This window comes from Chaetodon auriga, chromosome 6, assembly GCF_051107435.1.
Source record: "Chaetodon auriga isolate fChaAug3 chromosome 6, fChaAug3.hap1, whole genome shotgun sequence".
Lineage (NCBI taxonomy): Eukaryota > Metazoa > Chordata > Actinopteri > Chaetodontiformes > Chaetodontidae > Chaetodon > Chaetodon auriga.
Genome location: NC_135079.1, coordinates 18326141 through 18352886, shown reverse-complemented (window position 1 = coordinate 18352886; position 26746 = coordinate 18326141). Strand labels below are relative to the sequence as shown.

At 42.8% G+C, this 26746-nt stretch overlaps 1 protein-coding gene across 2 annotated transcripts; it reads left to right on the top strand.

Moving 5' to 3' along the window:
• The first annotated feature begins 1551 nt into the window (after positions 1 to 1551).
• LOC143321999 (SITS-binding protein) lies at positions 1552 to 24483 on the top strand. 2 transcript variants are annotated; one of them, XM_076732826.1, is made up of 11 exons: positions 1552 to 1609; positions 1901 to 2351; positions 4061 to 4232; positions 13731 to 13938; positions 14058 to 14208; positions 17226 to 17423; positions 17769 to 18037; positions 18347 to 18483; positions 19667 to 19788; positions 21625 to 21804; positions 21985 to 24483. In XM_076732826.1, the coding sequence occupies exons 1-11, from the start codon at positions 1605 to 1607 to the stop codon at positions 22156 to 22158; spliced, it is 2067 nt and encodes a 688-aa protein (XP_076588941.1). In that variant the 5' UTR covers positions 1552 to 1604; the 3' UTR covers positions 22159 to 24483. The 2 variants fall into 2 exon arrangements, with proteins under 2 accessions (XP_076588941.1, XP_076588940.1); XM_076732825.1 differs by lacking the exon at positions 1552 to 1609 and having other exon boundaries at positions 1755 to 2351.
• Positions 24484 to 26746: the final 2263 nt, after the last annotated feature.

Genomic DNA, 26746 nt, shown 5'->3' with positions numbered 1-26746 from the left:
ACACAACACACACATTTATTGTCAAATAGGGTGAGTCCAACAGTAGTCCACCGTTTCAATGTTGACATCATAACTCCAGACACAATGGATGATAGTCCAAATGCCAACGGATGCCACCTTCGACCAATCACACCACCACCAGCTAACCCTGAGGCACTCGTAAACAACATTCCTGCCCTCAAATGTCTTCTGCGCTGCACATGAGCTGCGCAGTGCATTAAACCTCGCACAACCTGTGATATACTGTGATATAGCACAGTGCGCCCAAAATCCTCTGCAGATTGTATTGCTTCACATTTTGTTTTTCGTTGTGTGTGATTTCCCTTAAAGCACAAGCTAAAGCTAAATGTAAGTGAGTGTCCATAAAACTAAGAAGAAAGCCAATGCACATCATACAAGCCGGGAAAAATCTCTGTTGGTCGTAAAAGTTTTGACGTGTTTAGATTTTTTTATTTAAGCCTAAAAAATAAACCAGAATATTTGTATTCCTTGCAATCGTGGTAACACAGCAATAAGTATTTATTCTAACAATGTAGTCCCCTTTGAGTTCTGGCATCTCTTTTGCACGACATTTCTTCATAAAAAAAAAAAAAAAAAAAAAAAACTTGTTCAAAAGAAGCAAATTCATCTTATTCTGGCCATAGATTTTCAGTTATTCATTCATCACTATTTCAAAATCAAATAATATATAATAACTTCATAAGGAACTAAGGTTTGGTTTAACACCATGATTGCATAATTGACTTTGGGCTGCAGACCTTTTTTTTTACATTTATATGGAATATTTAGTATCATAAACTGAGACTCTGGCAACAAAGAATGCATAGTAAATTTATGGGTGTAATGGAGTAAAAGCAGTTATGGTTATAGATATTCATTCATGGTGAGCTACAGTTAGGTAGATGACAGGTGGTTCATCTCTTCTCAGCAAACCTGTAAACCTGTCAATACAAACTATCCAAAGCCACTTTAACCAACATCCCTGAATCCAAACCAAACCCACAAAACCAACTCGTGTCCTCATTCGTGGGACAAGTGGAACAGTTCTGAAAATATGTGAGTATCCTCTCTGTCGATTTGATTAATGAGCCAATTAAACTAAACCGTGCATAACATGAAGACAGCTCTGGTCTTAAATATTCCAGTGCTGAGATCGCTGTGCCTGTGATTTCAAAATCTTTGCTCACCATTAAAATGTTAAACACCGCAATATCAAATGTGGATAGGGCGAGGCAAACCTTGCCATGCCCAATTGACGCCCCTGGCCATCTAACATGACATGTCTCCACAGTCTTTACGCACCGAGAGCGCACGGAGAGTTTGCGAGCACGCGTGGGGGGTCCCTCCCTCCCAGGCTGTCCGTGGCCTCCTCGCCCCGGCGGGCAGCTCCAAGACACAGCCAAACCCTCCTGATCCCCCATTACCCTCTCTCTACCTTTCCTCTGAAGAAACAACCCGGCGTTACGTCAGAAAGTGCAGGGCAAGCAAGACAGCGTCTTAGGAGCTATTCGTAGGCATTGCTGCCAAACCCGGCTTGGGGCTGCTCACGAGCTCACTGCAGCCAATGCAATTTACAAATCCAACTCTTTTAAAACAGCAGCAGTATGTGGTAAGTCAATTATTAATTCATACTGTTTTATTTCCTCGCTGGGATTTTTTTTCTCACAGCTTTCTTCACATGACAGGTCTCTGTTGCTGGCACAATTGCGCAAAAAAACAACAACAACAGTGTAAACGGTGTAAAGATAAAGAGTAGGCTGGTTTACCCTGTAGCCTCACTGAAAACACCATGACATGATGAAGCAACAGAGATTTTTTGACGCACAGAGATTTCTGCAGCATTTTTTGTGTTTGATTCTTTGCTGATCTCAAAAAACAACATGCCCCACGCTCGAAATAGGAACCCTAGCCCCATCCCAGAGGTAACATGGGACACGGGATTGAAGGAGATGAACGAAACCTGGAAAGGAGCTATAGCCTGTCTCGGGGTGGCCGTCTTCTTTGTCATGACCATCGGGATCATATACTGGCAAGTGGTGGACCAGCCCAACAAGAACTGGATCCTCAGGGGGACTTTCAGCGGACTGATCTGGGAGAGAAGAACCCACTCGCTGGTCATACAGACCCTGACGGAGGACAAGACCTTTGTGGAGATAGACGTCGGAAACGTGGGGAACCCCGACATCGAGGTTCCTTTTGTGAGGAACCTGTGCTGGCTGAATAAAACGGAGTTCTGCTATACGTGGGACTCGGTGGCCGAGGTGAAGATCTCGCTGGAGGTGAATGAGGAGACGGAGACGGAGTGCTACAGCATGACTTGGGCGCCGGTGCACTGTCATGTGGAGCTGAAGGTAGGGTTTCTCTGTGTTCACTCAAGAGCCAGTCCGCAATTAACAGAGAGTCCTGCGAAAATGCCATTTTACGCAAAATGTGATGCGCAGAGGGTATTTTTGCACTGCCTGGGTTTGCGCTTTCCTCAAATTTAATTGGCATGTGATGGTGCATGGCTGTTGTGACACTGGTGCACAATGTCAAACAAGAAGGCCCTGCTGACTTTTAGTATCTGAAAACACAACATCAAGCGTTATCTTCATCAGTTACAAGACGTTTTGTTTCATGCCTTCGTTTACGCGCTCTCCACTATGACCTGTTTGGATAAAATTATTAAATCACAAGAGACTGCATTAAAAACAAGGGGAATTATCTTTTTTAAGAGGAGATTAAATAAGTGGTTGTGCAGCAGGTGTAAAATTCAATGCCATAAATCATTTAACTCGTATGATTCAGGTAGAAATGCTGCAAATTATGTTTATTTCTATAATGCAATTTCAGTTATTTCATTTTGCAGAAGTTGTTGTTGTGACATTTAATATATGAAATGTTGACCTCCCGTTAAATTATTATATACAAAACACAATCATGACGATTGAGTGGCTCATCTGAGGTGATATGATATTATACGGGGGAAAAAATCACTTGCGTGATTCCCTCATCCTTTCACTTTTTACAGCCCTCCATTAAACTGCACTGAGCGGAATACATTTCGTGTTGAATCTGCTTCGTCACAGTTGTTATGCTTTTTAACAGGCACAGTACTTACTGTACTTTCCCCCATCTTAATTATCAAAGGCATTTAACTATTGGGATGTTTGGGGAGGTTAATCTGTCTCCACTGGAACATTCCTCGCCATAACTCCCTGTCATGTGGCGCGACCGCTCACAGAAAATCTTTCCAAACTTAAGTCGCCTTTATTTTTCTCCTTTCCAAAATCCCGTCCTGTGCCTCTCAGGTGACCACTTGGCACCTGTTCTGAAACTCCTTAATCGAGCCCGGATTTGCTGACAAGAAATAATTGAGCTCCCGGTTTGCGTAAATGTCCCCCGCGCGTAAAGACGCTGTGAGGAAGGGTGAGCTTTCTCTTAACACTCCCGTCATTCAATCCCTCCTGCGTGCGATGCTTTCTGAGACAGTCTGGTGGACCAGCCATCACATACCGCCCTGTGCCCTGCATTTCTGCACTGACGCTACACAGTCAAATCCTAGATTCATCCATACTCTACCACATCAGGTGCACAATGTGAAAGCACTGGGAATTAAAGTTCTATTCACCTTTGAGACACTCATAAATTAAATATATTTTCATCACTTACAGCACTTGAGTGCTCCTATAAACTTTTTCAAATACTTATTAAAAATATGAGTGGTGGCTTAGATGCGTGTTTGAGGGTGTTGAATGTATAAAAAAACTAATTAAATTTTCTTCTACTGTGTTTAGTCTTTTAATACAACCCTACCACTCACCTTTCTAGTACATGTTCCGTTTGCACGTTTCCTTTTTTCCAGTCAGCATCAAGTTTTAGTTTAGCTGCTCATGAATTGTAAACTTTTCTCTTTCCTTTCCTTATGTGTCTTCTTTCTCTGACACACTGTTTTGGTTGTGTGTGTGTGTGTGTGTGTGTGTGTGTGTGTGTGTGTGTGTGTGTGCGTGCGTGCGTGCGTGCGTGCGTGCGTGCGTGCGTGCGTGTGTGTGTGTGTGTGTGTGTGTGTGCATCCTTTCAGGACTGCTTCTCCATGACTAATGTGTCCTGGTACGGCGGCGCCAGCGTCCGGCATCAGACCTGGCCGATCAACGATCAGAACGCCACCACGCAGCCCTTCACTGTGAGTGATCTTAAGGACAATCCCTCTGGCTTCGGCTCTGCCCTGGAACGCTACTTCCTGGGCTCATCAGGTAGGAGGTCATTGCTGGGGTTAATCATTTGTATCAGCTGAGATTTACCGCTAAGGGAGACCATCTCATTAGCAGAAGTGGAGTCATAGTTCCTCTTCACACCTTGGTCTGTTACAGTAAGAAAATCTTTTCAGATCTTTGAAATGACACAGGGGTCAGCTGCTTTTTTCCACTCTTGCCAATGCTGCAGGGTTAGCGCAAGGGCTCGGGAAATCTGACCCCACATCAGTGGGTATACAATGTGTGGCGTGAATCCCAGGGCATGAGGGAAGCCCTGTGGATGTTGTTGTGTTTTCTTACCCCCGCCTCCCGTCCACATGTTTGTTTGTCTTTGAGCTGAGAAAAATGGTTCAACCGCCTCCAGAACTACCATCCCCAAAACACACACCGCTGACTGGATGGGACGGACGGCGGTCCCACAAATAGAGTGTAACACAATACTGTCTGTGGCATCTCAGTTTATTAATTTAGAGATTAGACTACAAAGAGAAGCAAACCACCTTTAGCATCTTAAATTAACTCTTAGGGACACCGAGGTAATTGCCTTTTGTTTCTATTAAAAGGGCAGGTTGGACAAGGGCCCTGCTGACTCTTATAACTCACCAGGTTATTTTGGGGGTGTTAGATTTTATCCCAGGGGCAATGGAGGGAGGACCGCTGCGGATGTGAATAGTTAATGTAACTGATGAGGAACGTGTGGTGTGTGTGTGTGTGTGTGTGTGTGTGTGTGTGTGTGTGTGTGTGTGTGTGTGTGTGTGTGTGTGTGTGTGCATATGTGCGTTAGTGGGTATAGCGTTAACCTCAGGGACTTTGCCCTCAGTTTGTCTTTGGAGTTGGAGTTTGCTTCCTTTATTTTTGGAAGATTTTACATGGACAAAGATTACAAAATCCCATTTTATATACACGCACACTACAAGGTTACTTTTTGTCCATATGTTTGTGCATCCTGTTCATGTCTGTTTGTGTGTGTGTGTGTGTGTGTGTGTGTGTGTGTGTGTGTGTGTTGAGTAGTTAGAAAGCCTCTAGATCAGGGCGAAGTGTGTGACATCAGCCAATGAGGCGACACAAACAATCATCTATTGTGACTTCATTGTTAGCAGTAATCTCACACACACACACACACACACACACACACACACACACACACACACATTCATTCATAGACTGACCGAAACAAGTGCATGTGCACATATGCCCATGTACATTTTGGGACATTATGTAACACAGTGGCAGGCTTAGCAAGAGTCACATGACTTAAATCCCTTTTCCACCTTATGAGAGGACGGCGGGTAATTATCAGGACCCTGTAACCCTTTGTTTCTCTGCTCAGCTTTGCACAGAGAGAAAAAACACACACACACAGATGAGATGAGATTCCAGTGAGAACAACTGTTTGAACGTTGCCAAGTAACCACTCACAGACACATACAGTACATAGCCCCAAACATAGCAAACTGATGCTCAGCAATGACAATGATGCCTATCAGAGCATTAAAGGTATATTTAACATGATATCTTGCTTTAAAGTTCAAGGATGTTTTTGTTTGACTCTTCGATTCACACGACGAGCACATTTGCTTCAGAGCGAACGTTGGACCGGGGCAGCGGAGTGAAGTTAGCCTCGTTCGTCCCTCATGCATGCAGCTCACGAGTTAAAAATGAGCGAGACCTAACATTGTAGGCTGTCGTGCTTCAGATTTGGCTACTGCGTCACTACTGCGTCATGTTTTGGAGCATTGCATATCCATAGTTGTGAAATGTTCTGACTCTGAGTGCACAAGGTAACAATCAGAGGCAATTCAGTGATGCACTGCTGCTGAATTAAGACTGACACTGTAACTGACTTGTGCTGCTTGTCTGCCCACCTTCTCAGATCACTGCACATGACAAAAGTTGTAAAAGTTGTACCCCCTTTTCAGACTCAAACAGCTTCTAAATACTGTATGTAAGTGTTTCATTACTGAGTACTGTTTAAACTCAGTTATGGCAGTGATGCCAGTAATGCAGAGTAATAACTGCTGTCCGATTATTACTGGCGTCAGTTTGCATTCTGCATGAGGCAGCTTGATTGATCCCCTAATTTCAGGGTGAGGTATATGTTCTATTGAGAGTCTCTTTTTTGTTACAATTAAGCATGTTATGTTCACTGGTTTTCTTGAATATATCATTGATGAAATCCTTCATAAGCAGCACCAGACTCCTGCAAAGAAGCTTTGCTCTTGCGCACATCAGTTATGGTTCGTTATGTTGCCCAGTTTTTGCAGTGGATATCATCTGGAGTGTTACAGACAGTGGGAGCTCGGAGAAGCTGACTTCCATGAAAAGTTGAAACGCAGTTAAATTTATCTCTCCTGTCTACATGACCAAACAACCTCAGGACCATCGTTATTATCCTTAGCTTCATCTCCAAACATCAGAATATCAGACTGCAACAGCTGCATTTGATTGCATTTGACTGCTCTGACAGAAGTAGTACCTGAAGCATCAGATTTAAATTGCAATAGATGGCTGTGGCTGCGACAAACAGCATGATGTGGTAGAGTCATAACTGTGTTATTGTTGTGGTTAATAGTGGTGGGACAGGAAACAATTATGTAGCAGATTATGGAGAGGAAAAAAACCACAGTTATGTATGGATAGTAAACAGGATCATTATGGGAAACTGTGAGTTTATGCAACCGTGTGAAGGCTAAATCAGATTATTGATTTGTTCCTAGTTTTGGCAGTGAAACGTAATTATTTTTGCATGTAAACCGACCAAATCTAATTGAATGCAGAACTAGAAAATCACTTCCAGCATGTAAAATACAGACAACATACAAAATGACTATTTTTTTTAATATAGACTCTGTAATTTATAACCATATTTTGTGATAACTGTTGCGTTTCCAAGTAAAATTGAACAGAAACCACAATGACTGGGCTTTCAATATGTGTACAAAACTTAACATATTAACTGTATATTGGTACTTGAGACACCTCTCAGTCAATAATATTAGTTTCCTCTGAGGAAGAGCTGCTTTGAACTCCCAGCCCATCATGGTTGGAACAGCACTGTTTGTAATTCTGCTTGATTCTGGTCCCAAACAAACCCAGTTGTGATTTAGTCCAAACATGTGCAGTGATGCTCTCACTGAACTCACAGTTTTACTCTCATGAGTTCATGTGAGGAAGCTGGTGTGTGTCTCCAGCACTGAGTTTCAGTCAAGTGAGAAAAGAGCTGCAGTATGTTTATTTTCCTCAAAACAGATTCATGACAGGCAGCACTCCAGTGGTAATAAAAGAAAGAAAAAGAGTCACCACATGTCTTGACCGTTTTCTGTGAATTTTATTTATAATTAATGGACTGACAAATCTGCGTTTCGGCATGAAGCCTTCAGGGCTATGATGTTATGATGGAAAACAAACATGCTGCAATTTTAGTGCAGTATGCAGTTCAGTAATATCAGGCCTCACAACTGCGTGAACCCACTGACCGTTATAATATTTTTGTTGAACATGTGAGCCGTTGTGTGTGCATGGGACCTGTCTTCACTGACTCTTGTTAGTCATAGGAGCGCATTATACATGTGATAGGCAATATGGAGCTGCGACCGACGTTGCTAACTCAAGAAGACTCCTGGGGACGGTTAAAGAGCCTGACAGACAGGCTGAAAGGTGGAGTGACAGAGCAACAGGATGGCTGTGCAGCAAGAGCTGAAATTAATCAGGAGAAGAAAGAACAAAGAGCAGCAGAGTAAAGAAGAGGCAGAAAGTAAAGCAGAGAGACAGGAGAGAAGATATATGCAACTGTGCAGCAGAGTGACATTTGAGAGTGTTGCCAACTGGAGGAACTTGTCATAGCCCCACCTGTCTTTATCCATACAAAAACAAGTGGGCTACTAACAACAGATTAAATATCACTGAAGCCACATCCTGCCTTAAAGAATAAGACAGGACTCTTAGGGAGAAGTTTTCCTTTCCTGCATTTACTCAACTGGAGGTCTTAAGGATACAATTTACAGGGTGTTTTAATGAGCAAATGTCAGCAGAAATAGTGTTGGATAAACTGTAGATGTGCGGATACACCTTGCAAAATGCTTTTATTAGTGCTTTTTATTAGTGCTCCACGTCGTTCGCTGAGGTTCAGTATTTGAAGTAAAAGGATCCTACATCAAATAAAGATGCTTAAATTATTAAATTCAGATATAGATGAATGTTTTCTCAGTAATTTCTGTCTGGTTTTCTTCATTAAGTCACAGCTACAATCTGTTATTTATCAGTTTAAATTAATAAGTCTTTGTTGAGTAAAAAAAACATATCGTTTATTAGTGTTGTATAATGACATATTTACAGTGTTCTTTTTAGCTTCAGTTCTGGCTGCTTTACAACTACATATACAAATATTTACAACATCCCTGTGCTGCAGTCTGCATTCATTTTGTCATTCAGGCAGAATGTTTTTGTGACATAGCTGTCAGTGATCTGAACACTGAAGCAGGTTTATCTGCAGAGGTAGAAGCGATGCCAGCTTCACATTTCAAAACCTTCAACAGCCGAATGATTTCAGAGCCGGTCACCATCTGATGTTTCACACCTTCGTCATTATTATGTGGGAACCTGATGATGATAAATTGTCAATAGTGGGATCAGGACACTGCTGCCTTTACGAAGGAAAAGGAAGGAGATTTTTTTTTTTTTTTCAGTGCAGGTTTTACACATGATTAAATCATTAAAATGTTTATTTAAAATCAGAAATTTGACATTTGACCAAATAATTGTGTGCATTAAGAAGAAGATAGAATTTATTTATATGTATAATTTATCCACACACACACACACACACACACACACAGATATGAGATATTAATTTGAGGTGCTTATATTACATTCTGTGTTATCCCATTAGCACACAACGAGCAGCATTATTTATTTTACCTTCAAATATAGTTTCAAATTTGAGGATAAAAAGTAAGGGAGTGGAAAAAATCATACTTTCAGATAGTGCAGATAGTGTATTTTTATATCAGATAGATAACTTGGCTTTCATCAAGTTTCCCCGACTCCGCATTACAAATAAGGGATTGGAGAGATCCTATTTGTTTTCACAGCAGGCAGTTGTAATAAAGCAGAGCGTGATAGCTCTAACTCTGACATCACCTACTCTCCTGAACTCAGTCTGGATCCAATAAAAGTCATTTATCTGCTGTCTCGTCATATCTGCTCTTGTTCCATGCTCGCCTTCATGAAGTGAGCATCAGAGATTAGAATCAGATATCATTTCTGCTCAACTCACAGGACTCCAAATCAACTCCTTAAGATATTAGACCGCCTCCTCCACATATAGACGTGTGCAAATGAAACCCATTACCTCGTTCTCTCTCTACCTCTCCATCGTTCATATTACTAGAACTTTTTCTCCCCTTCAGCTCACCTCATCTCCCGCCCTTTTTTCTTTATTTCTATCTCTGACTCAATCTTTCCATGTGGGATCCAAAGAAGCAATATTTTACCTCTCCTGCTCATTTGTTGTTTTGTCTCTCTAATAGAGAACCGGCCAAGCTTAACAGACAGATAGTAATAAAGGCAATGTAACCATCACTGGTTTCTTTCAGATAATGATACTTAATCAGCTTTATTTGATACGACAGAATAATGACAAGGACCAGAACAAGAAGTCAAACCAGGTTTCTAATATTGGCACTTTTTGGTGAGCCTATTGCACAGGAAGCAAAACAACCACAGACAAAATAAGAGACAAAATTTGATTGTTTCTCAATAATCTGAGTCCAGAACATCCACAGAAAAAACATTTAAAAAGACATCAATTTGAGATGTTCATTTTTCTTGGGAAGGGGATCTGAACTTCACATACTAGCTTTGTCCGGTCACAGATGACCATTTGCTGATGAAGACCATGAGATTTTCCAGAAAATAGCTTCTAGTTGAGTATTTCTTCCTCATTTTCTTTGTCGTAACGCCATCCCAGGGTCCTACATGTACAGAAATAAACGCTCAAAACGTTCAGCTTGCATGTAGAAGGAAAATAGCTGCCCCACACCAAACCCCTGTGTTACTCAGTAGGTCACCAGGAGGTCCCTGGGCAGCTGCCCTGAAACCTCGACTCTCCCGGACAAGTAAGAGGTGAAACACTTTAACAATGACTCACTTAGCCAGCTGAGGCTTTGTGAAAAGCAGGCTGTCATCTCCCGTATGAGGGGGCTACTGTATGAAAATCATCCCACAACATTTTCCACAGTCCATCTCCTACCTAATACTTTCCATCAAGACAGGGAGAGGGACTTTTTAACGGAGGATTGATACAACAGCCTCTATCCACTGATGTAATTACAGCATGCGTCAGCCCATTCACCGTCTTTATAAACGCAACATGTAACCAGTCAGCGGTTGCTCAGGTCAGCTCTGTTTCCTTCCTTAAATGCTGAACTGCCTTTAACAAACCAAGCATTTCTTTGTATGAAATCAAGCAAAATCCAGCGATTAAGTTGTCTGAAAACATTAGGACTGAGCTACTTTAACAGTATATCCTAGTTTCACCACGGACACTGAAGTCAAAGAAGAAGATTAAGGAAAAGAAAAGAATTTGATATTTGTAGATTAAAGTGTTTGAATGTAGGATCTTCTTTCTTATGATATTTGTACAGAGCACAGCGGGTTAGACTTGAAACAATAAAACTGATGAAGAATTAGAAGTAGAGCAGAGAAAGTCTCTTTAGTGTTTCATTATTTTTTCAATAAGCGGAATTGGAAATTTACTACTATGGCAAGATCCCAGTTTTGTGGCCATCAATTTCTTGAGGTTGGGCACAGAAACCAAGTTTCCATTGTTAAGGAAATACATGCCAGGACACACACACTCAAATGCACATGCGCACACACACAGTTGCTATTTGAATGCATCTTTTATAACCCCAGTCAAGTTTGTAAGTGTGCACAGGTGTCATAAATATGACAGGTAAAAGAGTGTAGCCCATCTGGTCTGCAGCAGCAGGGAGTCAGACGGCAGCGTTTTCCTGCAGACCAGCCACTCTCCGAGGGCCTAGATGCCACATTAAAACCTTCCTGACCCATCAGAAGGTGCATGGGGTCACCTCCGCTACCACCCCCGAACGCTCAGCTCAGACGGAGCGAGAGGAAGTGCAGAAGCTTTATGGGTCCTATAAGTCCTGCCCTGTTTTCCTTGGAAGTCTACAGTTTCCCATTAAAGACAGTGCGCGTGAATGTGTGTGAGAATGCAACGTGTGTGAAGAGGCGATCCAGGGTTGCTTGATTTGTGTATTCACTTAGCAGCTGTAAAACTGAGGCATGTGTGTGTCAAATCAATCAAACCTGCCCAATAAACTTCATTCATTTTCACTTTTGCCTATCCGCTGCTTTGAGGGTGAGCGGACACAGTCGGTCAGGCTTATAATTTAGCTTTTGAGAGCTAGTGGAAAATATTTGGGGGGAAGCTTGGAGTGTTTAAGGAATTGTTCTAAAAATAGGCTCCCCCTCACTTCCCCTTTAACTCCTGGGCACCCCCTTGGCTGTAACCCAAGGCCTCAAACCTGCTTCACTTTCTTTAAATAGCACTTATTGATTCCAGCTCCCGTCCGGTGTTTGCATCTAGAGATACTGTTCAGTCAAAGATGATTGTCTGTGTTGCTTTGCACTTATATAACCAGGGTGAGAAGTTTATTTTCAACCAGGAGTGCTTTGAGTAGATCTGTATAAATACACAAGACAAGATTTAATGTATTTAACATTCAAATCTGCATGTTTAGCCAAAGATGGACTTAAAGGTATGTTTTTGTCCAGATTGTCCCCATTTCCTTGAGGCCCTGTCGTGTCATTTCCCATAAAAATTAAATATGACTCAAGAAGTCATGCTTGCAAAATTAAACTCCACTTTCCACCGTGTGTGCACTTTGGTAAAACACACTGTTTGCAGCTTGCTGTATCCGCACATCATTCTACAGGGCTGCTCGGTGTCTGGTGTACTCTGGTCGCCTCTATTTCCACTGCCTGCATTCCACTTCCATCCTTCCATAAAGCTATAACATTTTCTCCTCTGCCCCACTTTCTACTCCACTGTATATGAACATTACTGGCATGCACAGTTTTGTGGTTCTATTAAAAATTCATTTTAGCCAGTCACTCCCACTTTTTAACAATATAACGGTGTATCCTGGCAAACATCTACATTGATCTGCCATTATGAAGCTGTAGCGAACAGTTAGGTGGGTACCTAATACCTTGTGAGAGGCAGGTGAGGAGTCACCAGTGCAAACACGTAGGAATTACCCTGAGGTTGAAGGCTTTTTGCTCGGCTTTATTCAGTGCTTGAATACTGATCTCTGAAGCTATTAATCTGATTATAAACTGGTACATGAGTATCCTGCTCCTGGTGCCTGTCCGCATGAGAACAGTAAGCCTATTGAAACTAGAGATGGTGGCTGAGGCGAGCCAAGCTCTCAGCCCAGGTTCTCAGACTGTCTGCCCACTTTGGAAACAGGTCTTGCACCCTAATCTGTTCACCGATCAGCACCAACTCTCAGGTTTTGCTACTTTTAGCAGGTTGTGCAAAAACTGGAGCAAAGGGGCCGGGGTCAGGATCTGGATTGAAGGCTTTGATCGATATTGGCTAGATTCTGCTGACCTGAGATGGGCCAGACCCAAAGCAGAGCAGACAGGAGAGGAAGGTAGTTAAAGCTGAGAGGGAGAAGGTGGGAGTCAGGATGGGTGAGAAGTGGTGAGGATAGGGGGTCAGGGTAACCTGAGAGGCACGAGGCATTCCTCGCAGGGCAGCTACATCTGCAAACACAATTATCTGCTTCGCATAATCTTATCATTTCACACAGCTTCTGAAAGGCCGGACATACAAACAGGAGGAGAGAAAAAAGGGAGATCCTTTGCTAGAAACTTTCAGAAAGCTTAAGTTGACTAATTTAATCACAAGTGTTCTTCTTATTTCTTCTTCCAAGCTGGTTTTGTCACATAGAGGAAATAAGAGATGTCGGCAAATACTCGATGGTGTTGCTTTAATGTTCTGGAGCAAATTCTAAAGAAAGAAAAATAATGAGAACAGAGACTCATCTTCAGTAGCAGTGTGACTTTCAATTTATATCCCGACTCCCTAACCCTCCTCTCTTTGGTGTGCAGTGTAACTTACCTACTCAGAGGTTGCCAGCAGTCCCAGGGTAAACTCATCTAACCGCATACTGCTATATCTCATTCTAGGAGGTGTTTTTCTCACATTCGAGTGCAGCAATATCAGCTGACACAGCTCACACTCTACCTCCCACAACACACCATCCGTCACGCTCATCCCGGTCTCAGTAACACTCTCGCACTATGTCATATAAGAGGAATCTGCAATGGACTACCTCACCTTATATCTGTTTGAAGTGAAACGTTATATTATCTGTGTATCTGATTCTCTGGAGCAACGGTTATGAATTTCTGACGAGTCTGATGTAATGAACTAATGTCCTCTCCTGTCTGCTTCTCACTGTGCAGGTGTTGCAGTGCTTGTATCTCCCGATATCCCCCTGCAGCTGGGGGTGGACAGCAGACAGCAGTTCTGCCTGCAGACCCTACCCAGTATGGAGCGTCGCCCTTTACAGTACACTGTGTGTGTGGCCCACGACGTTAAAGCTGCTCACCAGGAAGCTGTGCAACAACTGTCGCAACACAGCAGGGAGCTGCCCAACATGAAGGCGCTGTGGTTAGTTCAGTTTAGATTCAGATTAGCAGAGATGAGGATTTCCTCATCAGAAGGGGAAATCTGGGGTTGTAATAAAGCCGATAAGTCAAACAAAAGTCAGACTAAAATGTATCCTATAGGCTGCCGTTCTGGAGGCTGCTTGCCAGCGTGGATTCAGGGCCGAAGGTGGAGAGGGAGTTGAGGACCTTCTCTAATCGTCTGAGGAGACACCAGCTTGGGGAGGGAGTCATCAGCCTCAATGAACATTCCACCACCCTCCTCTCTGATATGGTATGTGCTCCTCACTGCTTCCTCATTCCACAGGTAAATAGGTTGATTGGTAACAGGTGATAGTATCGTGATTGGGTTTGAAAGGGGCATCCTGGAAAGGCTCAGTCGTTCACAAGCAAGGGTGGAGCGAGGTTCACCACTTTGTGAACACATGATTGGATAAAGTGATTACTACATGGGCTCAGGGACACTTTGTTAAAATGTTGTCAGTAAATGTAGTTGAAATGATTACATTCTGTTTTTATTTATGCTTTACATGGCATCCCATCTTTTTTGGAATCAGGGTTGTAAGAACATAAAGCACTATGTTCATTCTGTGATGTGGATACAAGCGTTGTAACATCCAAGCATCTCACTTTCAGCGGTCTCTAAATCCATCCCAAAAAACATCACACATTTTTGAACAAATCAAAAACAAATTTCTCCTGATATTTAGTTGATATTTTTCTTTTCCACTCCATATTTTTTAACAATGCACTTTGAAGAAGTTTCCACTATACCTTTAGTCAACTACTACTGAGTCTACTCAGGATCATTCACTGTAAAACATACAGTGCTATAGCCGACCACTATGTATATATCGTTTGTTTCTTTTTGTTTCTTTTTATCATCCTCTTTCATTCAGTCAATTCTTGCTCCCAGTAGCTCTAGACTCTCATAATCCTCCTCTTCAGCCATCTGGGCTGTGAGACTGGTGAGGGTTCATTGGTCAGAGGCTCCAAACTGGTCAGGGATAGAGATGAAAGAGTTTTCTTAAGTGGATCTCCAGAGTGGTGGAGACAGGCGTGGAGAAAAGGAGGGAGGACAGGTTCACCGAAAAGTCACAACATAGAAAAAAGATGTTTTAGGGCTTTGCCTTCATATTAAAAAAAAATGTTTCCAAGAGTTCAGACCACACTACCTGCAGAAAACTGTTTGAATTATGTCTTGAAGCTTGTAAATGTGATATATCATGCTTACCTAATAATTAGTTAGCCATGATTTGGTCCATCTCTGGTGTGCTTTTAATGCAAAAAGACAGGTGATATTCTCGTTTTCCTTGCAAGCTAATGTTTATTATCGTTTCACATTGATCCAGTCGCTTTCCTTGAATGTTCTTGGGAACTGCCTGGAAGCAGGACCACTGGGACCACAGTGAGGTGGATCTAAGTCAATACCTGGGGATATTCCATTGCAAAACAAATACATCTTAGAGAAGACAAACAGAGATCTCAGGTTGCTCTGAGTGTGGTAGTTGCGGGATGGCAAAGAATCAAGTGTGTTGATTTCAGCCAAGACTAACTGGAGAGTGTGATCCTGACACCAGCTTGATGCTGTGATGTGACCTGGACCATGCAACAGAAGAGGAGGCAGAGGAGTTTCACATAATCTGTCCACCACAGAGGTCGAGTCCAGGCATCCCATTATATATGAACACAATGCTTACAGTACGCTCCCATTACCAGCTCAGGAGGTGTGAAAGAATAAACAGACAGGGAGAAAATACGAATAATAACACGTCAGTTGATGGACGACCTTACCCACAGTCTCAAGTTTTCTGGTAGATCAAAGATATTAAAAACCAGTTTCATTGGTTCTCCATTGCCCAGTTCCCCTCCATAAGTACCATTAGAACCAGCCAAGCGTACAGTGCTGCATGGAAACTTATGGAACTTGAAGTTGTCATGAAGCGTGCAGCTCTACACAAGTGTGACTGGCAACAATGATCCTCTGTAAAAACTAGGCTTCTCTTTAACTCCAGTTTTACAAGTATTCATAAATTATCAGTCACACTCAGACCTTTCTTTTCCAGTTTCCGTATTAGCTCGGCATTGGAAAAGTTGGGCTAATTACAAGTTTGTCATGCTTCTAGTTATTCCTGAAACACCAAATAATGTAGCTTTTTACAAACCAGATTCAAAACGAAAGAGCAGAAACTATCCTGTGTAGTGGGCCTTCTTTGTGTACATTTTGTATTTTATATTTTGACCATTATGTGGAATTCACATTCAGATTCAGGAGAAAATTAGGACATTACATAATATGTGCTAATCCGCCCTTTCTTCCCACAGAAGCTACACCTCCTGATGTTGATCTTTGCACTCTTTAAAGTTGTTGTTCCACAGTTATGTAATCTGAAATCTCTGCTTGACTTCACCATGTAAATTCCCAAAGATTATAATGTATACTAATGGTCCTGACAGAGGTCAGATCGTCAGTAACTAGCTTGCGCCTCACATGGAGCGATCACTGACTGTGTTTACATTCACAAAATATTCATTTTATTGCCCTTATTCTGAAAAAGACAATGTTGCTACTCAGCTGTTTACATGGCTAATGAAAATGAATATTCCACTAATATTCCTGTTTGCGTGCAGCTCTGCATACTCCAGTCTCTGTCTTTCATTGTTCAACCACCTTCTTGAAAAGCTCAGTGTTGCAATATTCGAACATATCCACAAAACTGTTGATAACAGAGTCTCTCATAATGTTTAAAAGTAGGTGTAGTCTAGCAAACTGTTGGCTCAGCAATGCACAGACCTGATTGTAAACATGCAAGAGAATGTGTGTTGCAAGCGGTGGTAAAAACTCCAGTTGAGACACATATTCTGAATGAGCTACTTATATACATGTACAAAGAATGTCCCTTAAACTGAAATAATATCAGCATATTCCACTTACCTTAATCAGAAAATGCTCCATTTGGAATAAGCTCTATTTTGGAAAATCCAGCTAGTATATGCTGTTTACATGACCCCTATCAATTTCGGAATATTGTCATATTTGGAATATTAGTGTGCATGTAAATGTAGTCTGTGTCGAATATAAAGCAACAGTATGTAATATAAAGCTATGTGTCGTACCAGTTTAGAAACATTAGAATTGTTCCATCAGTGCGCGCTGTCAAACGTAAGTTATCAAGATGCAGTGCAGGCAGTGACTTGATGCTGATATTAGGCGGCCTTATAAATGCAAAGTGTTGACTTTTCAGGGCCGTTCATACAGCTCTCATGTTGGATGTCTCTGTCTCTCTGCAGGACCATGACTACCTCAACAGCAGGAAAAGGGGGATGTCCAAGAGACTGACCAGGGACCTCCCGCTTGTCAAGCTTCTTAACATTTCCATCACCCTGTCCCCTTTCCTGGGCGTGGACACCACGCAGTTCCACACCTCCCTCATGGATGGCACTGAGGCTTACTGGCTCAGTCTCCCCTCAGCCCCTCAGGGACAGCTGGTGAGACCTTAGTAGAGCACATTCATTATCCTGTAAAGGAGTTCTTCCTGGTTGTTGCTGTGGTAAAGAGTTGCCTTCATAGAAAGTAAAAAAAACTCTTCCTCGACATTGTGACTCGTCCATTCACCAAAAACATATTCCACATCTAACTTCCCTCGACATAAGAACACTTTACTGTTTCTTATAAAGAAACAGACGTCTTTCCAAAGTGGACACTTTCCATCTGCCTCGCAGCCTGTCTCCATTCACTTGTTGCAGTTTGATAAAAAGCAGAGCAGCGGGGTTCATTCAGTTAATTACCAAAATAGCAAATGATAGCAGTGTAAAATAAACTCTGTTCTTCAGATCCCTGTGATGAGTCAGTGGCGAGGGAAGTTCTGTGTAAAGCTGAACATCACCAACCCAGGAGCAGTGAGCTGGTTCCTGGACAGAGTGGGATCCCTGCAGGCCCATCTGGGGATGGAGTATGTCATGTTGGAGGGGGGCGAAGGGAATCTGTTTGAGGAGCAAGCCCTGCGGCCACCACAGGTTCTCGGTGGGGACAAGTACATCAGCCTGCTGGCAGACCTGGCCACAAGGATAGGAGACTCCACCATTGTGACTGCAGGGACACGGTAACGCCCTCAAGCATCCTGTCTTGTTTTTTTTTTAATAATATTACTATCATTATTTTGGGCTATTGCCTTTATTGGATAGTGAAGAAGCTAAAGAGAGACAGGAAAGGCAGGGAGAGAGAGGGGATGACATGCAGCAAAGGGTCCGAGCCGGAATCATAGCCAGGACAGTTTGTTTGTGTTCTCTATGAACTGTAACTTTTACCCATTACCGACTGCCATTGTCTGTAGAGACGGAAAATTCATTCAATTTTGACACTGCTCCTTCTGTCCACTTATGTCCACTGGTTATGGTAATTTGTGTCTCAGGTCGAGCCACAAGCCTCTCTTTGTGAAGATGACCCCCTTGCAGTCCGACTGGAGCCCAATGGGCCTGAAGGGCATCATTCCCTCCCTGCTGCACCACACTCTGCTGGGATACAACTTCCTCATTCCTGATGCAGTAGGTAATACCACAGCCTATTGGTCACTTTTCTCACCTCTAATAGTGTATTACATGAAAACAAAAAAAGAGCATAATTCTTCACTGTTTCACCAAAGAAAAACAAAGAGCACATCTGATCTTTGGCTCAAAAATGAAGCGTATACCTGCAATATTCCAAATTCCTGTGATGTCAGATCATAGCCCATCAAACAGCTGATGTCTGCAAGACCACTATTTACTTTGAAGTGGAGAAGACAGAGAGCTGTCAATGCAACGGGGGGAATATATGGCCTGATATAATAGCACTCAGACTCTCATGAAGCATTGGTTAGATTTATGCTCATATGCCCCATCCTTCAGATCCGTACAAGGATGTTGCGACTTTCTCGTTTACTGAAATCACTATTTTCGTCAATCAATGCATGCATCAATGTATTTCTGTAATTTTTCATTATATCATGGAAGCCCAGCCCATGTGGGGTTACAAAACACCACTGATTCAAACAATAAATTAAAACAATAAAATTATGGTTGTGAGTATGATTTAGGCATGACGACTGATTGAACCGAACTGGGTCAATTGTATCAGGGTCTTCAGATCCAGTTGCTGCTAGTCAACTTCTGGTATTTGGCTGACATAAGACTGATGACAGATAGCTTAACTTTTCAAAGCTCACTCACCACCAAATCCCTCTGTAGGCTAGTTTTCATTGCCCAAACTCTCACCCAAACTGCACTTTTCTCCACCTTTTTTTGGCCTTTTCAAAGCAAACTGCACTGCCTATAAACATTGCAAGCTGCTGGCTGCCATCCGCATTTGTTTTGTTACAAATAAATGCGACAGGTGGTGCTCTCTCAGGATTTGTAGGGTCGTCTGCTGCCAAAACTCCGGTCGTTAATGACCATCGTCCAGTGTGTTGTCGAGTGTATTTACTAGGTTGCAAGGTTTATGCTTCTTCCTTACAGAGACTAAAAACTCTGTGAAAGTTGGTGGAAATCTCTTTTGCACAGTTTGTCCAGTGTTTGCAGCTAGTCTTCAGGTCTGTCCTAAGCTTCACTTTGCGTAGTACAGAAAAAAATAGGACTCACTTCTTCTTCTTCTTCTTCTTCTTCTTCTTCTTCTTTTTCTTCTTCTTCTTCTTTTTCTTCTTCTTCTTCTTCTTCTTCTTCTTCTTCTTCTTCTTCTTCTTCTTCTTCTTCTACAGGTGGCTCTCTGTCTGGAGACCTGGTCACAGATGAGGAGCTGTTCATCCGATGGCTGGAGATCACAGCTTTCCTCCCTGTTATCAGCTTCCACACACCACCCTGGGTCTGCGGAGAGGATCGGGTACACAACCAGAATTTGATTCAAAAAAACACAAACACACACGTTCACAAACCAGTTAAGGGAGTTCATGTAGCCACAGACACTCACTAGAACCCAGCAGCTCTTTCCACTGTAAGGCAATTTGGCCTGGCTTGCAACCCCAGGCTGAGCCGATTGTCATTACATCAGTGTGATCCACATTAGATGTAATTACAATAGCAACAACATTCTTTCCCTGACTTGATAACAAGATTTTCACTTGTGAATATTTACAGTGGGGAGATCAAGTGAAGTGATGCGTGAATGCTGCCAATTAGATGTTCTAAGAGGGAGCGGAAGATTATCCTTCCTTCCTGCAGAGTGGGTATGATTGCTTATGAAAAGAGGTGGGAGACGGAGAGTTTATTGACCCAGCGGCCTCTCCTCAGTTTTGAGGGTCAGTGCTGAGAGTTTCCCACTGGTTTGTCTCCAGGAGAGCAGGACTGAACCCCGACTCTCTCTGCTGGAAATCAGGAGTCCAGTGTTCACTGTGCACAGCTGCAAAACAAAGCCGACACTCTGAGAGAGTTTGGCGACAGATATCGATACTGTTGGCGATGTGGGACCCAGCCTTAGGTTCGCGAACAGAAAAGCACTTGCTGCCTCTCAAGAGGGTGAGGGCTATTTTCTCTCTGCCCTTCCCTTCTTCTCTCAATAGGAGCGACTTCTTGGCCCCCTCCCAACATCACCTGTGGTTAAGAGTCCATCTGTTCTGAATTACAATCCCTCCTCTAGATTTACGGCTCCGTCTCGAGAGCCGCTTCAGCAGGAATGATAATGAATTTGAGGACAAGTCTTGGAAAAATACTTTATTGTGGCAATTAAGATTTCCATGAGTAATTGACAAGTGTGACAGAGTGGGAGTGATCAACTGTTTTTTTTTTCCACTAGGAGAGGACTGAGGCAGCAAAATATATTGGTTGTGACTTGTGTTGCGTGACAAAGATAAAAATAGGCCTTTTGGACAGCTAGACGTTTGACAGCAGCAATGTTTTCCATTTTGGTCTCTTGCATGGCCTTCAACTTATAAACTCAGATGAAGTGAGACTGGAGAAATTTGAGAGGAGAATATTCTGCTGCATTACACATGATGAATGAGGCTTTTTTTTAAATGGGTGTTTTACTGTAGTTTAACTGTGGTGCACCTTTATTTCCAGAATGTGCGACAGTGCAGTCAGTCATAGACAGGTCACAGCAGCGACCGCGCTGGAATCAAATAGCAATAAAACCTCAAACCCACACACATGCCTGGCTTCTCAATTAGAGAAAGATCCACTCAAACCCGGGCTGTGACTTCAAGCTCATTCCTACAAATGTTCTCAATCCCAACTCATAAAAATACATTTTTTATAGATGCGGTCAAGTTTTGTTTTTGTCATGGGACACTGAAGAGGATGTGACCCTTCCAGGAATGCTGGAGTAGTTTGGCCAGAGGGAGACAGGAGAAAGACTTGGACAGTGCTAAACCACTGAGTCAACAAAGAGCTGCTCATAAGTTCTGTCTGCATGTCTGGGTGTAGAGATGGCACCAATGTCTTTTGCAGATCTCACTGTCAATATTATTCTTGTCCTGAAATCCTTGTGGCAGATGATTTAGTTAAGGAAATGGCTTTTTCTTTTGTTGGTTTCAGTTTCTCAGTTGGTCTAGATTTCTTGGCTAGACAATGATAAAAAGTGGCTCTGAATGAAAAGAAAGCTCGATGGCTTCATGAGTGCAGTTTGAGAATGGCAAGATTGGCCTAATAATGAAAAGACTTGCAGCATTTTTACTGTAATCCTCATTATGTTTGTGTTCCTCTCTCCATCGGTGACCCGTAGGTGCTAAACCTAACTCGAACCTACATCGCAAAGCACCAGCGGGATGTGGTCCCACTGATAGAAAAGTATGCAGAGGAGTGGCGCATGACGGGAAACCCCATCTACCGGCCGATGTGGTGGCTCAGTCCCAGCGACCCCATGACCTTCACCATCGATGACCAGTTCCTCATCGGAGACGAGGTGACTTAATGATGTTCCGATGCGAAGGGATCGAGTTCCTTCTGTCAGCATCCGATACGCTTGGTATCTGATCGTGGATGATCCAACTCCTGCTGTAACCTGATGTCTTGCTAATTAAGTGTACAATCTCCATGACATCTGAATTTCTCTGACCAAACTGATGTGTATGTGTGTTTCCAGGTCCTGGTGGCACCAGTGGTAGAGAAAGGGGCAGTGCAGAGGGATATTTATTTACCTGATGGGGGCTTCCAGTGGCAGGACAGACAGAACGCTCAGGTGTTCGATGGGGGCACGTTCCTACAGGACTACCCTGTGCCCTTGGAGGAGGTGGCCGTTTTCTTACGGAGAAACTGAGTCATGTGACCGAGCCACCGAGTCACCTGACCTATCCTGTTACTGTTTTCAATTAAATTCTTTTTTTTTTTTAAAATACTTGTGCTGTTCACAACTTGCACTTTTCCACTAAAGACCATTGACCCTGTCTCAAGGCCCCATCTTGAGACAACATATAGAAAGATTTTTTTTATACTTGCACTTTACAGTTCAAAATGATTTGTGTTTTTCCTTCCTGACATTTTTTTCATCCTTTTTTTAAAAAATGTTAATTGGTTTTACCTCTTGGCTGATTTGTTTCCGGACTTTTTGACCTGTTCTGCTTTTGTTTGTATGTAAGTTCTGGAGAAATCTGTGTGTTTACATACTGCAATTCTACAGTCTTTAAATTTTTAGCTGCTGCTGGCTTTCTTGATAAGGAGGAACAAAGCAAGCCCCTTGTTTGCTTAAAAAGAATCTGAATCTCTCAAGAAGACCAAATGAAGATATAGAAGGACAAAGGAAAACGTTTGAAAGGGTTTTTTCGGGATAATGCTTATTGGGAGGAGGATGGCTCACAGAAAGACTGACGCACCATGGTACCGTATGTCTTGCTCACTCATCGGAAAGGCTTTTACTTGAACTTGTCAGGCCAATGGGCCGATGTTTTATGAATGTACCTCAAGTTATGGTTTTTCACTGCTTAACGGAGTCATCAGACACAATAACCTATCACCCCTGAGCACTTATTCTTAGAGTAGTTGAACTTATCAACATACCACTCTGTTGGACACGCCTGACTGTTCCTTAGTACTGTAGGCCAGATGAACATGAGGTCACTGTAATTGTAACTCTGCCTATATTTGAATTTAGATAAGATGTTACCTTCTTAGTATCCTGCTGTAGTAAGGGCTTTTCAACAGGCTGCTCATTTTTTGTCTGATGTATTGATATGCTGTTTCATCTTCATGGGTGCCACATGAAGTTGGAAAGAAAACCTTGTTGATGACACCGCAGAAGTTGAAAGGAGATTTTTAACAGAGAGTTCGACCTACACTTCTTTGCTTTCTTGCAGTCAGATGAGAAGGCCACCACCACCCTGATGTCTGCATCGTTGAATATTAAGCTAACACACACTGCCGATTAGCTAGCCTGGTCCAAAGGTAATATCTGACCTCTGAGGGTTTTGCAAAGGGTTATGTGCGGACTATTTCTTGGTCAAAAGCAGTGGCTTCCTCCAGCTCCCAGTTTTATGCTAAGCTAACCATCTCCTAGCTGCAGGCTTCCTTTTTACCATACAAAAATGAGAGCGGTATCATCTTCTCATCAAGTCTCAGCAAGAACGCAAATTTCCCAAAATGTCAAACTGCTCCTCTAACAGGACGACGTTGGGGAAAGAGCTCTTCAGACCCTGAAACATGTAAGAAACGCCTGCCATGTTGGATTCATCAGAAATGGCTGAAAGCATGACCTGACATTTTAAGAGGTGCAATGGCCACTGGACATTAAATCCTGATGAGTAATTAAGGTTCTGTCCTCATGTGTACCTTCATGCAGCTTACTCTTTGGACTGTCCTTGTAATCACATCCACCTCCTGCTTTAGTTCAGTAGCATTACTTACGTAGGAGACTTGTTTTTATTTGGTTTGAACCCTAACGAAACGCTTTAAGCAAATCATATGTAAATGAGATCCTGATTTTCTTTTGTGATTATTTTCTAAAGTAGCCCACGGAGAAATCTAACCACCTTTGCACCATGATGCATTGCTCTATGTGCAGGTCGTTTGTGGACAGTGTTCCTATGGCACTGCTTTTTTTTTTTTTTTTTTTGTCTTATCTGGCCAGCGGTGATGATACAGACTCGTATCACTTAGTGAATGCTTTAGCACTAATTTGATTGTGTAACTTTGATCTGTCAAGTTTACTGTATCAACTTGAACACTCAGGTCTTCTGAAGCTTATCAAATCACCAAATGTCTTAGTGCAACGCAGTATGTTGTGAACACATTGACGTCTTAATCTCTCCTAGAGCTGAATGTACAATGGACAAACTGTGATTTCCCAACCGAGCCCTTCGTGCGAGGAGCTTTTCTAGCTCCCGTCCTAATGCTTTTATGGAATGCTGTGCTATGTTCACGTATAAGTTGCAGGAAAAGCTTTGATGCGTTATTCCTTCCCTCTACAGACTGAGCGAACAATGTGCCTGAATATGCCACTCTTACATCTGGACAATACAAGTGTCTGGATTATTGCAGTATCAGCAATGTACATATTACGATGACTGTGCCATTACAAGTGTTTTTCTCTTCTGTAATTCAGAGAACCTAGAACGACAAAGTTGCAATAAAGTTTACATTTTCTTACTTCACTTCCTCGAGTAATTTAGTTTTCTTTGGCTGCTTCATATTCAGTCTGAAAATACACCTTTGTGTTTGACTGCAATGGACTGCAGTGGTCAGTCTGGTTACCTGCCACCAAAGGACTGAGGGATAGGTTCCAACCACCAGAATGACCTGACACAGAAATAAGCAAATATGTACAATGAATAAATGAAGTTTTCATCATGTAAATTCATTGCTTTACTTGTGGTATTTGCTGCACCCATGTCTGTGTCTACTTCCACGTGTGTGTTCATGTGAATGTGTGCAAGGCTCTTAATATTAACACTCCTCTCTCGTCCTTCTCCTCATGTCAGAAAGTCTACATCTATATATCTTTGAGCATGCTGACGACAAACATCTCCACTAATTCCACTTAAACCTAATAAAAGTTATTTATAGCTTTGGTGAGCACACGGTGGGGGGGATTCTCAGGGGAATCACATTCAGCTCAGCCTCCGCTAATCTTCTCTTCCTTACCTTCCTCTCCTGCTGCCCCTTGGCTGAGCTCCACCTTGGGGCCCCAGACCCTGCTCCTTTAGCGCAGTTAGACAGGTGCAGCTGGCCACAGACATGCCTGGACCCTCCAAGCCAACCGCCAAGCTCACCCTCTCCGTTTACACCCTCGACTTAATCACTTAGATTCATATGACACAAGAAATCTGGGCGCAGTTCTCAGCCAGATAAAATTCACAAGACCTTCTAGTGTGGCTCCATGGTTTGTGAGGTGATGAAGTTACAGTGTTGAAGGCTTGAGAGCGCTCGGCTGCAGAGGACAGCAGAGGTTAGAAAGCTGGAGACCAAAACCTCAAGTGACCTTCATCATTCCATAGGATTATTTTTTTCAGTTAAGAGAAGTTGACAAGTTGATGATCTGTCCAGAATTCAACCCAAAATCTGTGCGCAGTTAATTAGGTGGATATTGATCCTTTATTCTGAACAGTGAAGCTTCCTCAGTGACGTCCACGTTAACATGAAATCACGGCGTAATAACAGAACTCCTTCCAGAAGCCTTGTTGTCAAAGACATCCACCGTTAAGCTAACATTTAGCAGCAGGACACAGGAGCCCAATTATTTTTTCCTCATTCACCAAATCAACATGTAACATTCAACCCAATTAGTTTGGGGCATAACGAGCCTTACGTAAGTTGCCCAGCAGTGCGGGAAAAACAAACTGCTCTGCCAAAACCCCCAATCAAGAATGACACGAATGATCTACATACAGTAGCTGCAATGAGAACAATGTTACTCTCCACTGTTAACAGCTACCAGTGATTACCACCAGGCAAAACGGGAACATCCCTGCTCCTGCGTGAATGATTAGCTTATAAAACAGGATAGGCAACACTGGCTCCGCTCTTGTCTTTCAGGGTGTCGCAGAGCAAGTGGCACATGAATTAAACTGGTGACAAGCAGAGGCCGCAGATCTCTCCCAAAGTCTACTTTTAGAAAGTGCAAGTCAAGGTTTTAGGTTTCAGTGTCTGCTCTTGAGTGAATGGGTTTTCCAGCTTGCCAATTAGGTGTACAATTTAAAGGCTTGTTGTCCAGAAGCCAGCAGGTTGAAGTCTGTTGATTAAGCCGGGTGATTTTGTCATAGTTTGCCTGTACGTCCCTGCAGAGAAGCTACTTTCTCCTTCGTGTGGTCAGAACTGTCCCAATGCACAGAGAGCCAGGACACACTTCATGATTTTGATTAAGACATAAAACGAAAGCTACACGAGGGTCCAGCTTTGAAAGTGATCCTTTTCCTCAAGTGGCCAAATTCCAGGTTCCCTGACTGGATGAGGAGTAAGCAAAGCTCGGCAATGCAGTCTTGAAATGTTAGCCTGCTATCGGAAGCCCAGGGAAGGGTGACATCGGGGCAGGTGTACCATTGTGGAGGTGTGTGTGTTTGTGTGTGTGTGTGTGTGTGTGAAAGAGACTGTGCACAAGTGGTGGGCAGCAACTAGAGGGAAACTGTCACATGTAATCACTTCCTTCCTAGGCCCTCCTTGGGAATCTGTCACCTCACGATGCCTTTAAACGTCTTACGTTTAATTCAAGTTAATAGGTGAATATTCCCAGCAGCCCCAGTGGAGGGACTTATTAATACCCTCAAAGACGGAACTGGCTCCTGGGTGCCATCCACTTGAGCCCGACCACCTGGTCAGATGGCAGGCTACAGCTTCCCTTTGATGAAGCAAACACTGAGCTAAGGAAGGAAAGATCTCATTTTCACACCAGACCTGTTTCAGGAGGTTTACAAATTGTC